At 43.6% G+C, this 14,790-nt stretch overlaps 1 protein-coding gene across 3 annotated transcripts in view; it reads left to right on the top strand.

Moving 5' to 3' along the window:
• The window catches only part of ABCC3 (ATP binding cassette subfamily C member 3), an 81,851-nt gene that overhangs the window by 28,931 nt on the left and 38,130 nt on the right, over window positions 1-14,790 (top strand). For all 3 annotated transcript variants that reach the window (XM_066613638.1, XM_066613637.1, XM_066613636.1), the window contains exons 7-9: window positions 6,604-6,735; window positions 11,146-11,364; window positions 12,610-12,787. In XM_066613638.1, the coding sequence (XP_066469735.1) occupies window positions 6,604-6,735; window positions 11,146-11,364; window positions 12,610-12,787 (529 nt within the window). The remainder of the gene's footprint in view (window positions 1-6,603; window positions 6,736-11,145; window positions 11,365-12,609; window positions 12,788-14,790) is intronic.

Here is a 14,790-nt window from a genome sequence, read left to right as displayed (position 1 = left end):
TTATGTAGGTAACCTCCATCTTACTGATGGCTGGTGACAGTGCTGGAGTGCAGCCAATTCAAGAAAAGATTCTCCTCGCGCTCTCAGTTGCTTAGCTACATCCCTATACAATACAACAGTTCTATGTAGACTCCCTTTTCTCTCCTTTTCATGTCTCAACATGATTTACTTTTTTTATTTAAACATTTTTATCACGTTTTGAGAGGCAGAAGCCTCTCAAAGCAGGTAATGCATGGTTAGTATCACAACAATCATACATTAAAAAAGCACAGTACAAAGCAAGCAGCAGACTGGCAATATAAGCCCAGTTAAAGTAGAACTTAAAAGCAGAGATCAAGCTAAACTACAATTAAATCATAGTTTAGTTTTACTGTTATGAGCTTTGGGTTCTCAGTCTCACCTTCACGTGCAGGGAATAAAAACTTGAAACTTCTGTAAATGGTTTAAAACAAATGAGACGTTTTCATTGCATCTGAACCCAGCAAATCTAATCACAGTTTGTGAACAAGCTGAAATACCAGACCAGGATATAATGGTTAATAGCAGGGCTTTTCAAACTGGGGCGTTGCGATGCCCCAGCCTGTGGGCCCTGGCCCCTGCCCCCTTAAGGGGCGGGGGCAGCCTGGGGGCAGGGAGGAGGCAGCAGTGCGATCGCTCCGCATCTACTTTCACTGCTGCGGGGAGCCGTGCTGCAGGTCTTGCAGGGCTCCCCGCACCCCTGGGAGGCTGCAGGGCCTTGGGTACATGTATCCAAGCCCCTGCAGCCCCCCTGGGCAGTGCGATCCTGGGGATCGCGCCGCTGCCCTCTCCGCCCCTGCTGCCTTCCCCCTCCCGCCCACGCAAGAACTTAGTGGCTCTCAAACTCTCCCAGAGAGTTTGAGAACCACTGGTTAATAGGAATAGTAAACCATGGTTTAGTCATGGAAGCCTGATTCCTCAGGGCCAAATTAGTTATGACTTTTTGTTTGTCCTTCATGTTTGCATGTGTTTGTAAATAACAGCCATGAGGAGGGGGTCTGATCCAGGCTGGGAATGCAGTCTGGGAGAGAAGGGTTTTAAAAAACAAACTCTTCTTCTATGTCTCAGTCCTGATTTGGATTAGAAGTCCCTGTGTTTACTATTTACAAAACACACATAGAAGAACAAATGACATGTTTAAAGTCATGTCAAATTGAACCCTGCAGAATCTTCCTGGTGTTGGAAAGACACCAGGGCAGAATAGGGGGAGAATTCTGAAGTTGAGAAGCCATGACTGAAAAGTTCTCTTCCTCCTAACTTGTGAAGGTGGCAGAACCCAAAGAAGGGCCACTGACAGATCTTAACAGCTAAAAAAAAAAAAAAAAAGACATGGAGGAGGAGGGTGTGTCCTGGAGTGGAAGTAAAAAAGGAAGGAGAAAGCTTAAGTCTGCAGATTTTGTTGCCCTTGTTTGGGAGAAAGATCACAGGGACTAAAGTATGAATCAGGATGTATTTTTATTATTGACAGGACAAATGGAAATCACCTCTCAGAACTGTAACAGAAAAAGGAACAGTTAATAGATGTGCTGTTGAATGTCTGTGTGCTAAGTATCAAACTGGAAGGCTTGGCCATTGTGAAGCACTGTGGTGTGAATTGGCAATTAAGAGTCAGGTTTCATTTCCTGTTGGAGTCATGTTTTATAAGGATTTTTAAATTATTCTCACAGTGCAGCAGGAAAAAAACTGGAGTCTTGTGTGTAAAAAGATGGAGTAACCTTTAGCAATCCAGAGAAGTGTGTTTTTTATGTTAAAAGTTAAATCCCCCTCATCATACAAAGGGGGGGGGGAGGTTTAACAGACCAATCATTGTGTAAGGGATGGCTTTTTGCCCTTTAGGAAAAAATATATATTCTCAGGTTAAACAAAGCTCACATTATCACCGGTGTTTTTTGTTGTTGTCTGTTTTTTGTAATCATATGAGCTCAAATGAATGCTATGGGTAGTATTTGATATTACTGCTTTTAAAAAAGTTTCTCTCAGGGCCTTTTGAAATAGCATTGGTTTCGTGATTGGTGGGGAAATATAGTATGTTGCCTACTTTCTGCAAAGAATTTGCATTGATCACAACTTTAGGGAAGAGCTGCCCCCCCCCTTTCTTACCATGCAGCAGTAGTGAGTGTTGGACATAACATATAACATTCTTCTTAACAACAGGAGGCTGTGTAGTAAATGGCTAGAACAGGGGTCGGCAACCTGCAGCTCTAGAGCCGCATGTGGCTCTTTCAGCTGTCTGCTGCAGCTCCTCCAGGTGAAAGTGGCAAAGAGTGTGACAGGAGGCACCTGTGTTGGGAGTGCAGGCTGCTTCCCTCCGCCCCCTGAGCTCACTGCCCTCCACCCCCCACCTGCCCGGCATTGGTTTCCCTTTTCAATTTTGCCTGCTCTGCAGGCTTAAGCTCCCTGTTTTCCCCTTCCCCAACTCTCCAGCAGGCTCAGCCAATCAGCATCCAGCAGGCTCCTGGCTTTTTCAGTTGGAATGGCAGAGGGCCCTTCACTGGCTGACCACCAGCCAATCCTGAGCCGCCTTCCTCCTGAGCCATTGCAAGCCCTTGCAGCCCGCCTTTCCCTGAGCAGGTCCCCACTCAGTGCAAGGAGAGGCTTTTCCTCTACAGTAGAGGAGACATACTGTGTGTCTACTCAGTAGTAAGCCCCATTACCGTGGATGAAGCTTGCTCCCAGGAAAGGGTGCCTGGGATTGCAGCTGTGGAGCCTGCTCCTATGAGTGTCTACTCAGTTGTAAGCCCCATTACAGCAGATGAAGTTTACTCCCAGAAAAGGGTGCCTGGGATGGCAGCCTTGAAGCCTGCTCAAGGCCAAGCGCAAGGACTGGTGAGTGGGAGCCCGCGAAGGTCTGTTCCAGAGTAAGCCCCGATGTAGTCCCTGGGCTACACACCAGGAAGGTGTGGAGGGCTGTATCCTCAGCCTCCTCCTATGCAGGTCTACTCACAAGTAAGCCCCACTGTAGTCAGTGGGGCTTCCTCCCAGGAAGGTGTGGAGGGCTGCAGCCTCAGCCCCCTCCGATGCAGGTCTACTCACAAGTAGTCAGTGAGGCTTCATCCCAGGAAAGTGTGGAGAGGACTGTAGCCTGAGAGCTCCAACCAACTTGTCTGCTCAGAAGTCCCATTGTAGCCAATGGGGCTTACTCCCAGGATAGTCTGGAGAGGGTTGCAGCCTGAGGGAGGGCAGGCAGGCAGAGCAGAAGCTGGCCTGTGGTTCCCCCCCACCTTCCCCCCCCCAGCTCTGGCTTCTTCTCTTCCCCACCTCTGGAGTCTGTGTCCTTTTTTCCTTCCAGCAGGGTGCCTCTGGAAGGTGGGGGGAGTTCTTTAGTATCCATGTAAGATAAGCAGATGTCATAACCGCCATATATATTGGAATCCTGGAAGATCTGGTGAGGAGGTAGATGTGGTGTCAGCAGTGGCCCCTTTAAGGGTAAGGCCTGGGCATCCAGCAGAGTATGCTGCACAGCTGCAGTCACTTGAAGGCAATAGGGCCCTCAGGGATATAAGGAGCACCTGAGGAAGGGGGTGTGGGTTGTAGAAGGAGTGCAGGTTGGAGGTAGGAGAGAAGAGGAGACTGACTGACTTGGCTTATTGACTTTGACACTCTGACTGATTTGACTGACTTACTTTGGAATCTGACCTTGGACTGTGACTTGGCTTATTGACTTTGGATTCTGCCCTGGATGCTCTGACTGACTTTGTGACTAATGGACTGCTGGAGACACTGGAGTTTGGTGTATGGCTGCTGTGCCCAAGACCTGCTAAGGACCCAGGGTCTGCTGTAGTGGTGGGAGACTGCTGGCAGGAGAGAGGACCTCTGCAGGTTGAACAGATGAGCTACCCTGGAGGTGGGGTCCAGCAGGACTGCAGGGCAGAACCAGGGTCATTTGTTGGGGGAAAGAAGGGGAGCTAATTTGGTTAAAGTGGGCCTAATTCTCCAGGCAGAGAATGGCCTTGGAATCAGGCAAAACACCATAGAGGACCAGGCGTCTGAAAACACAGGACAAGAATGTATGTCAAAACTAACTAAAAGCTACAAGAGGGGGCTACATTATAAAAATGGGACTTATAAGAGCATAAAGGTGGAAAAAAAACTATATATGCAGTATTATCTTCATTTTAGATGTCAAAGGGGTTTTGTGGCTCCTGAGGTTTTTTTTCCTCCGAAAAATGGGTCCAAATGGCTCTTTGAGTGTTTAAGGTTGCCGACCCCTGGGCTAGAAAGATTAAAAACCAATGCCTCTAAGATCCAGAGATTTCTGTGAAACAGAATGCTTAATGCTCAGAAGTTAGATAGTGTGGACTTAAAATGCAAATTCCAGATTAGAATTTAAATCATACAGGAGGGGAACAGGAAACCATTCAATATCCCCTGACAGCAACAGTTGCATTGTTGTCAGTGTGGGTGGTGGTCTTCTTTTCATGTGGGGTGGAGTGGGGTGGAAACCAGAAGAATTTGCAGTCAAGATTGACCACTATCAGGGATCAACTGTTAAGCCCTTGTCTGTTTGTGTTTAAATGAGAGTATGCAAAGGAAACTGACACAGAATTTCCTGTTTGCCAATAAATTAGTAAGCACATAACAAAGATTAGGAAGAACTGCAAGACAGTTTGAGGCAATAGCAAAGCAGTTTTAGGCTGGGGCAAAAGTAGATGCATCAAGAAAACACCAGTGTATAATGGAACTGAGAACTTTGGACTACTTCAGTCATGTTTCATGTGACACCAAATCTGCCTGATTTGGGAAAGACCCAATACCAGATTTTATGTATTTAAAAAAAATTACTTGGATGTGGAATTTTCAATCAGTGTGAAAATTTTTAATTCATATTTGGCCTGTTTATGTGTAGAACAGACAATTGTCCAAAACACCACAGCAGATGGAAACAGGATTCATGTGTATTATGGAAGTGCAGTGTGTAAGGTGGACATATAACTGAGAATGCAAAGACTCCATCAAGCAATCAGCATCATATATACAAAATTGCATGTATGTGCTCCATATTTAATTGGGAATAAATGCCATTCCCTGCTTGTGCACTTGCTGTTCAGGTACAAGCAGTTTTGAATCTCCATGTGTTGAAAGACAGGGAAGAATATCAAGTTTTTGCTGCATGTTAGTCATAGAGACACAGTCATACTCCTAAAGATGGTTAAGGGGTGTTGAGTGATCTTGAGTGTGCATCACAGGGCAGAGGCAATGGGGTAGTCGGCTATTGGATCAAAAATCTGGCGTTAGCTCAGGGGCTGGTAATTAAGAGCCTGCTCATGCATCAGGTGAGTTAGTATCTTCCTGCTGTGATAGCTTTGCTTTTATTGCTAGAAACTGTGTTTACATAATAAAAGGTGTCCGTGATAGTTCATCCTTGGAGAGCCATTTTGCACAGTCAAGCTTATTTGTCCTTGTACCATTGCTGTTTTGGGGTGGGTAACAATTGTTTCCTTTTTTTCCGGGTCCCAGCTATAATGGGTCCTTCGATTCACTTGAGCAAAGATTCAAATTGAAGTTTAAGGTCATATTATCTAGTTCATTTTATTGAGGATTCTAAGGAGCTCAGGCCAGCCTGCACAGTTTTTTTCCCCTTGCCCTTCTCAATTTTATCCTCACAGGAACCAGACAGATTAGACTGAATGGCAGTGACTAGCCTAAGGTCATCCATTGAGTTTATAGCTGAGTGGGAATTTGAACCTAATTCTCTCTCTACACTCTAACCACGATATCATATTGGCTCATAAGTATTTCTTAACACCTTGGGAGCATACTTTGAGAAGTAAGCTTGCTGTATAAGCACATTAACCACACCTTGGGCACACATGCCAGCTTCTATCCCAGATTGAATTCAGAGGAAACTTGAGCCTCTAGATTCTTCTCTCCACTTCTTGGTATTTTAAAGTATAAACTAACCAGGAGAAAACCATGCAAAGCCCTGAGAGATAAAACAAAATATCTGAAACATGGGGGGGGGGGGGAGAAGCGGCGATTCTCAAGATTGTATGAAGATTATATGTGGCTGGTAACCATCCTCTTGCATTTGCAGTCAGACCAGAACAGCATGTTGTGTCAAACACACAGCCACCACCAGAAATGGTAAATGTGTGTTTAATTCCCTCCTCGCCCTCTGTAACTTCAAATGCAATTTACCTGTGCCTACGGTATTATGCATTGTCCAATCTTTCTTTACTCCAAATAGTCGCAACAAATGATATGGTTCAATGACAGAGAGATTTAAAAGAGACAAAGGGCCCAATTCTATCCAACTTTCCAGCACGGTTGCAATCATTCCAATGGGGTGTGTGCAGCAACCTGCATTTTGGGGACAATCGTGGAAGCCTCTTTAAGGTGAGGGAACATTTGTTCCCTTACCTTGGGGCTGCATTGTGGCTGCATCAGCACTGGAAAGTTGAATACAGTTGGGCCCTAAGGTATCAAGGGATGGCTAAATTGACCTAGATGCTGCAGAGGGAGAGAGATTAAGCCTGTGGTTGCTGTTTGTGGCAGTGACTATGTCTAATGTAATGTGTGGCTCTGGCCTCAGGAAGGCAAGGCTGAGTCAGAATTTCTAACATGCCACCTTTTTCTTTAATACAGTATGGCAATTCAGGGGTATAAGAAGCCTCTTGAGGAGAAAGACCTGTGGTCACTGAATGAAGACGACCGATCAGAAGTGATAGTACAGGCGCTCGAGAGAGAATGGAATAAACAAAAACAAGAAAGGCAACAGTAAGTTGACTGAGCAAATCTTGTACTTGTGTGTTTATGAATAAAACGTGGCTTTTTTTCTGTGTGTTCTGAAGTGTCACCTGGTGCTGTTCTTCCACTTTCAAGCCTACCTTTGATGTCATGAGAATTGGAAACCTACATTTTAAAAACAGAAGTTTAAAAGTCTCAAGACAAAGAAATCTTTGCACAATATCAGATTTCACACTTGCAGGATACTTCCAGCCTTGCTCAGGTGGCTTGTTGGAGGAGGAAGTGGATTTTCTCTGTCCAGTGTGTTAAAAAAAAAGAATTGTCAAGCTGGGGCTCCATAGAATTGCAGGGAAACACTGGATGCTATTCAATTACTTCAGTCTGGATGGGAGGCCATAAAAAGCCCCACTGGAAAGCTTGACATTATGTCTGAAATGGCAGTTTTCTTCCTTTTCTAAAAATGGGTAATTCATAGCGTGAGAAAACAACTTCTCTAAATTATCAGCATGTGCATGTGCTTTTTTTTCAATCAGAAAATTTCCAAAATCTTGCCTGATCCTAGGAGAAGTTATATTTTATTGCTGATAGTGTAATCACTTACCCTTGGACCAGAAATAGATGCCTGGACAACTCTTTGTGATACCTAATAGTCATTTTAACCTCCTAATACAGTGTATAGGAATCCAAACAGAAATGTAATCAGTGTTGCAAATTCTATTTAAGGATACTCTGTGGCTATTTAAGTTTTCATAAGTTCTTCCAGGGACTGTTGTAGAAGTAGAGACCTGCAGGTCTTCTGCCTCTTTTTCTCACTGGTATCTATATCTTCTGTTAGGCCAGGTACAAACCAATATAGATTGATTACTTCTGTGCTCATCAAGAGAAGTGCTGTGGAAGAGGGGACCACACAATACTCCTGGCTGTGGGCTACAGTGCTGGATTAAAAAGGCAGACACCACCACCTGGAAGGTTCTCTCCTACGATATTTGGGAAGGCCATAATTCAGCAGGCACTCTGCCCTTGCTAGCGCAGTCTGAGAATCAAATCACCTGTTCATTTTTCTCCAGCATTCACTTACTGATGGAGCAAGTATTTCTAAACAAACATCTCACCACAGAGCCATTTAGTTATTTGATTTTTCTCTGTAAACCGCTTTGTGAACTTTTAGTTGAAAAGCGGTATATAAATACTGTTAATAATAATAATAATAATAAATGTTTAAAGTCAGAAATGAAACAAGTAGGCCTTGATTCCATCCCCACTTGCAATATGAAACATTTGCTTTTCAAAGCACTTTGCTCTTTTTATTTTACTATACCTAATATAAATGGTATCTGCTCTCTTAAAATAGTATTTTTGGCAGAACAGAATATTATGTGGCTGTTCTGCCAGCAGCAAAGTTTTATAGAACTCCATATTACTCTCTTTCTGGTTCTTGAAGGGGAAAAGAAACTTGGTAGCCATCAGGAGTGCTGTACAAGTCAGAGGGCTTCCTTTAAAAAAAAAATTGAGGCTCTGGCAATACAAGTTGAAACCACTGTGCAAGAGAAGTCAAACGGAAAGTAGACCCATGCACACAGCAGGCATATATGTTAAAACAGGCCACAGCTTTTCTTTAGAGCTTTGCACAAGAAAAGGCTACCTGGATAAATGTGGTTAATCAGTAGTACAGCATCTATTGGCAGCAGCAACTTTTATGCCAGTTGTCAGGACAGCTTTGCAAGCCAGCACTTAGCTGAGCCCAGGCATGTAATTGCAAGCCCCACAATCCAAAAACACATAATTCTCAAAGAATGAAGTGGATCATTTCCCATATTGCATCACTGTGATACTTCAGGGAAACATATCCACTTGCTTGGATCCTGAAAAAGTTTTTCATCTGAATTCAAACGTGGCTGCTCTTCCTTTTTCTATCCTGCACTGTACGGAGACCTTCAACAAAACAGCGTAAAACTCACTGCAACCATTTAATCACATTGGACAAGCTTTAAGAGGTGCAGAAAGACAACATGAGAAAAACAAAGAAACTTGAGCAAAGAAACTTGATGCAACGTATAGGACTCAATTGCAGCATCCAAGAAAAGTTCCATCCCTGAAAGGAAATGTTAAGAACATAAGAACAGCCCCACTGGATCAGGCCATAGGCCCATCTAGCCCAGCTTCCTGTATCTCACAGCGGCCCACCAAATGCCCCAGGGAGCACACCAGATGTTGAAGTAACCCAAGCCTACCAGGGTAGTAGACAGCTTCAGTGCATGCTCCAATTAATGCAGAGGAAGTAGCAAGGGAATCATAAAAGTCCACAAAACATATGCCTCTTAAACCAGTGATTCCCAAACTTTTTAGAGACCCTAGAGGCTGCTGCCTGATTTATGAATGTCAAGGGGTGTGGCTGTAATGGTGATGGGGAGCACTGCTACCCAAAGTAGCACCTTGATGCACCCTTGATGCACATAGCATAATCTGCCCTGCCAGTTTCATGACTGATCAAAAATTGAGTCATGACTCATTAGTGACCCAGACATACCTGAACTGCTGTTCTTAAACCAGCTGGCAAGTGAGGAGAAGGATCTCCCAGACAGGCAGTTGAGAGTGGGTGTGCATCCAGTTTTCATGCCAGAACACTTGATGGGTGTGCATCTAGGGGGAGTCTAATGCTGCATGAACCGAGTGTAATGCACATCATAAGCCAGGGCAATGGCAGTGGGAGCCCAAATCCAGGATTATTTCAAAAAGGCTGTTTGGAGTTTCACAAATCATTAAAGCAAGTGTTTCAGTGTGTTGTCCGGTAAGGATTATGTTGGTAGATTATGGAAAACGTTTTGCCTGTCATGTAGTTAAATATTGGGAGGGGGCTTAGTCTTTAAGATACTAAGCAACTGTTTTAGGTTTTTGCTGTCTTGGAAGACTGAGGGCGCAATCCTAACCAACTTTCCAGCACTGGCATAGCTGTACCAGTGGGGCATATGCTGCATCCTGCAGTTGGGGGGCAGTCATGGAAGCCTCCTCAAGGTAAGGCAATGTTCGTTCCCTTACTTTGGAGTTGCATTGGCCTTATGTCAGTGTTGGAAAATTGGTTAGGATTGCAGCCTGATTCTCTGACAACTACAGTGATTGCATGTCACTTCTGAAGTCAGTGATCTTAGTCTTTCCTGGAGAAACAGGACTTGGCTTGACTAGGTTAGAGGTCTGGGCTAGGCCACATAGGTTTCAAGGTTATGGGTATGTCTTGTTTTCTTAACTTGGGTGGAGCTAGCGTGTGTTGCAATATTTTCCCACAGACTACTTATGGAAGTATTCCAGTCAGTGACATTTATTTGTGGGGTTTTTTGCCCCCTTCAGGATCTGCTGATACTTAAACATGGCATTTTCATCCCTCAAATCAGATGTGCTCAACGAATTGAGAGCAGAGTCAGGACTGGAAGTTAGAGGCCAAATGTAATCAGGTTACTGGAAATTAAGTACAAAGTAAATTCGGGTCAGTTTGTAGAGTTGGAGCCTCTATAGAACGTATCTGGGAGCTGAGTCCAGATCAGGGCTGCATTTCTGAGAGGAGGAAAAGAAGCTGGCTTACAGGAATAGTCAGATAAAATAATTACACCTTGATAAGCTCCACTAGCTTTATTTCTACTGAGGACTTGCAAAGTTTAGCTAGTGAATCAGAAGGCAAGTTGGATATAGCAAGTCGGGATCAGTAGATGCAGAACGGCATTGACGTGTGCCTTTGTTTTGAAATGTAGTAGGGATTACATTTGTGGGGAACAAAATGTGCACTCTGTTGTAATATTTCTCAAGGCTAGTTTGGGAATGTTTGTGAAAGTGGTGAACAGATTCCAGAACTGCTTTATGTCTCAACATAACTTAAACATATGACTATAAGCATAATTATATGTTATCTAAGAGAGCCACTCAGGATGGTGTAGTGCTTCTGGAGTTGGATTTAGATCCAGAAGATCCAGGTTCAAATCCCTATTCAGCCATGAAGCTTCCTGGGTGACCTTGGGTCTGCCACTCTCTCTCAGCTTCATCTACCTCACAGGGTTATTGTGAAGACAAAAGAAGGGGTAGGAACGATGTGAAGCACCCCGAGCTTTTTGGAGGAAGTGCAGTTTAAAAATGTGAAAAAATAAAATAATGAAATGAAAACACAATGCTGTGTGTGTGTGTGTGTGTGTGTATTTAACATGGAATGCTTTGAACTGAGGCTGAGGTTCATCTTGTTTGTTTTCTAAAAGTAGACACTCTGCTGCTAGGTGGTAAAATGGCAGTCCCACACCTGATTAAAGTAGCTGTCACCACCATCTGTGATAAATTCTGAACAGCAAGATGGACAAGGCCAAGTTCAAGACCCAAAGAAGTTTATAACACTTCAGTCCAAAAGTGACAGTCAATGTTTATTTTATTGTCAGTCAGCTGTGACAGTGTGTTTTGTTTTCTTAGGAAAAAAGATGTAGCCTATGTGAAAAACTCAAATCATGTGACAAACCATGTTGATGGCACACTAGAGGAATCAGAAATCCTGATAAGCAGCAACAGAAAGCAGTCAGAGCCTTCCTTTCTCAAAGCCTTACTCAGGACATTTGGCCCTTACTTCTTAATTGGCTCCTTCTTGAAACTGATCCAAGACCTGTTGTCTTTTGTCAACCCCCAGTTGTTAAGGTAAATTGCATTTTTTCTTTGTGGTTTGCCAAAGAGCTAATTTTCAATTGCGTATCCAAAAATTGCATGAGTGAGCCAATATAGATGAGAGTTGTCTCCAATCTTCATAGGGGTTTGATTTGGTGGACAGACTGGCCTGGGAGGGGGAGGAACCAGGATCTAACACTTAGGCCAGATCCTAAACCCCCTCGCAGGCAGCCCGGCCTAATGCCAGGTTGCTTGGATCTGTGCCACCTATTTAGGTGGCGCAGATCCGAGTACCCCATTCAGCCCACTTCCATGTTACTTGCACCACAGCCAGCCCCAACCCTGCTCTGGATACAGTGCAGGCCAGGTGGCCTGCCTGCCCTGCTGCAGGTTAGGATTGGGCTGCTCTTCACTTTACAGAGTTGTCGTAAGGACGACATCAAAATAATTTATGTGAAGCACTTTGCATATTCAGAAAGCATATTCATAATTTTTAATATTAACAAAATTAAATATTAGTATTGTGATAATACATTTTTGGCATGGAATATACTTTCACACAGGAAATGGTACTCAAAAAACTTGCCAACAAATTGTCAGGTGTTAAAATTGTTCGGAGGTTTACTTTGCCTGTGTTCATGTGCTGTGAAATTGTTGTTTGCTTCAGGTTCTCAGCACAGCTTATGTATGGATGGTATATGGTTTGCAGGGACTGGGGTGCAATATACAGTATGAGCCCTCCCAAGACTTGGACTTCCTTGTATAGACAATGAAATCTATGTCGCAACCAGTACCAGGTTGCTGAGGGCCCTGGGAAAATGCCCAGCACTGGATCCCCCTAACACCCCCATCTATCCCCTGATGGCACATTGGGCATTACCACTACCACCAGTACAAAGAATTCAAGAGCCTGACCCAGTGGGCCTCTGGTGGGCATGGAAGCCAGTGTCAAGTCCGGCATACCTCTGATTATATCCATGTGCCATTGATACATAAATTGATCTATATACACTTGCCCTATATTGTGGATGCAAGTGTGTTTCACTTAGGAAGTGCATTATGCTTGGTGGCCTTTAACTCTTTCATTCTAAAGTGGCTTCTAAATAAAGTAATGGTCTGGGAGCTAGCCACAAAGTTGGTTTGACCTGGTGCTTAGGAAGCCCATCTGCTTTGCTGAGGGTAAAAAAGAAATGGTATGAGTTATAGCCCACCCCACTAATCTCAGGTTTTTCTTTTTTCTCCCTGTTGCCTATCTATTTCAATCTTCTTCTTAAACAGCATGTTAATTGGCTTCATTAAGAATAAAGATGCCCCTGTGTGGTGGGGATATCTGATTGCGGCCTTGATGTTTTTCTCTGCTGTGCTGCAGACAATAATTCTTCACCAGCAATTCCATTATGCCCTCATTACTGGGATGAGACTGAGAACTGGCATCATAGGGATGATCTACAGAAAGGTAAGAACAGGTGGCTGTTCTTGCATTGGCCCACCAAGCAAAAAGGGAGAAATGGAGGAAGATATATAACTGTTACTAAAGCTACCAGTCTACCTCCAAATACGTACAGTCAGTTCTCATTATTTGCTGGGGTTAGGTTCCTGGAAACCCTAGTGGATAGTGACTTTGCAAACAATGAACCATTGACCCTATGGGATCAATTGTTAGGTACAAGGTGTCCCCTAGGGGGGAAGGAATACCTTGCCTGCCATCAGAAGAATCCAGCAGAGTCTGGAAGCCAGGAGAATGCAACCAGAAGTGCCAAAAGATCTCTGAATGCCGCAGAGACTTTCTGGAGGCTGCAGGGAATCTTCTGTAAGCCATTTTAAAGGGGTCTGCGCTGGTCACAGGTGCCATTTTGAAAGTCCCTGCAGCCTCCAAAAAGTCTCTGCATAGTGGATAACGAGAACAGTGGTGCAGATAATGAGAAAAGATAGCAATTCTGCCCCTTTTGGATAAGTGAATTTGCATATGAAGAGAATTAACTGTATTTCAAAATCAGTGTCTGCATATGGGCAGTTTCAAGATTTTATTTTCATAGCAGACTATCTTCTTTTCAGGGAAATATGCAGTGCTTTGGTTATGATTTGATCTTTCACAATAATTATGTGCCTATCAAGTTGTGTTAAAAAAAAAAAGAAGCCAATGAGTAGATAACTCTTGCAAAACCTGGATCAGTCTAACTATTGATTTCTTGCTGCACATACACCCAGAAAATGACAGCTGAGCATTGGATTGACTGAACACATGTTAACCCCATGACAACAATCTTGCTACATGTTTTGTTGAAGAGCAAACAAATAAATCTTAAGAGCTGGCCATTATTGTGCCAAACAAAAAGATTTGGAATACCTGAAATACTTAATATATTTTTGGAATTTATCTAAATTTAATTTTAAAAACTCAGCAATTAGGAGTTTTGCCAGCTTTGTCTGTTCTGCAGACCTTAGAGGGGCAAGAGGGGAATGATTTTGTCATTGGAGTGCTGGAGAGAAGTGAGGGGGCTGAAGTGTGACAATGGAAAAGCAGAGAGGAAAAAGTTCAATAGTGGGGGCTAAATATGGTGGGGGCAGATGGAGGAGTCAAATGTAGACTTCCTGAACTGTGTATCTTAGATAAGCCCTTTGCTATTATCTTAGCTGTCTCCAATCCTACATGCACAAACCCCATGTCTCTTTTCAGTTCTGGCATTTGCAGTTTAGTCCGAAATACTTCCACATTCTCCACATACCTGAGCTGCTAGCTGCTTGCCTCATTAATGCTTTTTAATAGTTGGTTATCCTTAAGTATGAGCTGAAGTCTCTGGTCTTCATTCACTCACTCCCAGGACTATCTTGTGCCTGCATGTCTTTGGTTCCAGAGTTATTACGGAACCCTCTCCTTTTCTCAGCTGGGACTAATTATCCAGTGCTTGAGCGGCCAACGTCCCAAGAGCAATTGTGCAACCACTTTCAGCCCCCTCTTTCCTTTGGAAATGAAGGCTCCCTTCACATGTCTATTGAGCCAGATGTCGCAGTGGTGTCAACTTATGTGACAGCAATGTATTTGTGTGTGACTATCACTACCATGTGGGGTTGGGATCAAATGCATGAACCTTTCCAGCAGAGTGAAAGATCCACACAGTAGTGGTGATGTGCACACATCATAGCTGAGTAGGATTTCATGTAGCCAATCATGAAGGGGACTCAATATTTTGTTAGCAAGTGGAGTGAATATGAGCCACCTTTGTTCCTTTGTAGTTGCATAATAAGGACTATTTATCCATGTTCTTCATCGTTTTTAATTATTTTGGCCTGGCCTTGTTGTTACCCAACATCACTCTCATTTTGTGCAGTGTATGTTCTCATAATAGCAAATTTTACTACCTGCCCAGCACTTCACACCATCTTGCTGAGTGTTTATGGTATTTGCAAACTACAAAATGAACCCCAGCATAGGCTGTTTAGGGCTAATATATGCCCTAT

The sequence above is a fragment of the Tiliqua scincoides genome, chromosome 2 (genome assembly GCF_035046505.1).
Source record: "Tiliqua scincoides isolate rTilSci1 chromosome 2, rTilSci1.hap2, whole genome shotgun sequence".
NCBI classification, from domain to species: domain Eukaryota; kingdom Metazoa; phylum Chordata; class Lepidosauria; order Squamata; family Scincidae; genus Tiliqua; species Tiliqua scincoides.
The sequence above is the reverse complement of the archived record's forward strand: the minus strand, read 5'-3'. Positions and strand labels throughout refer to the sequence as shown.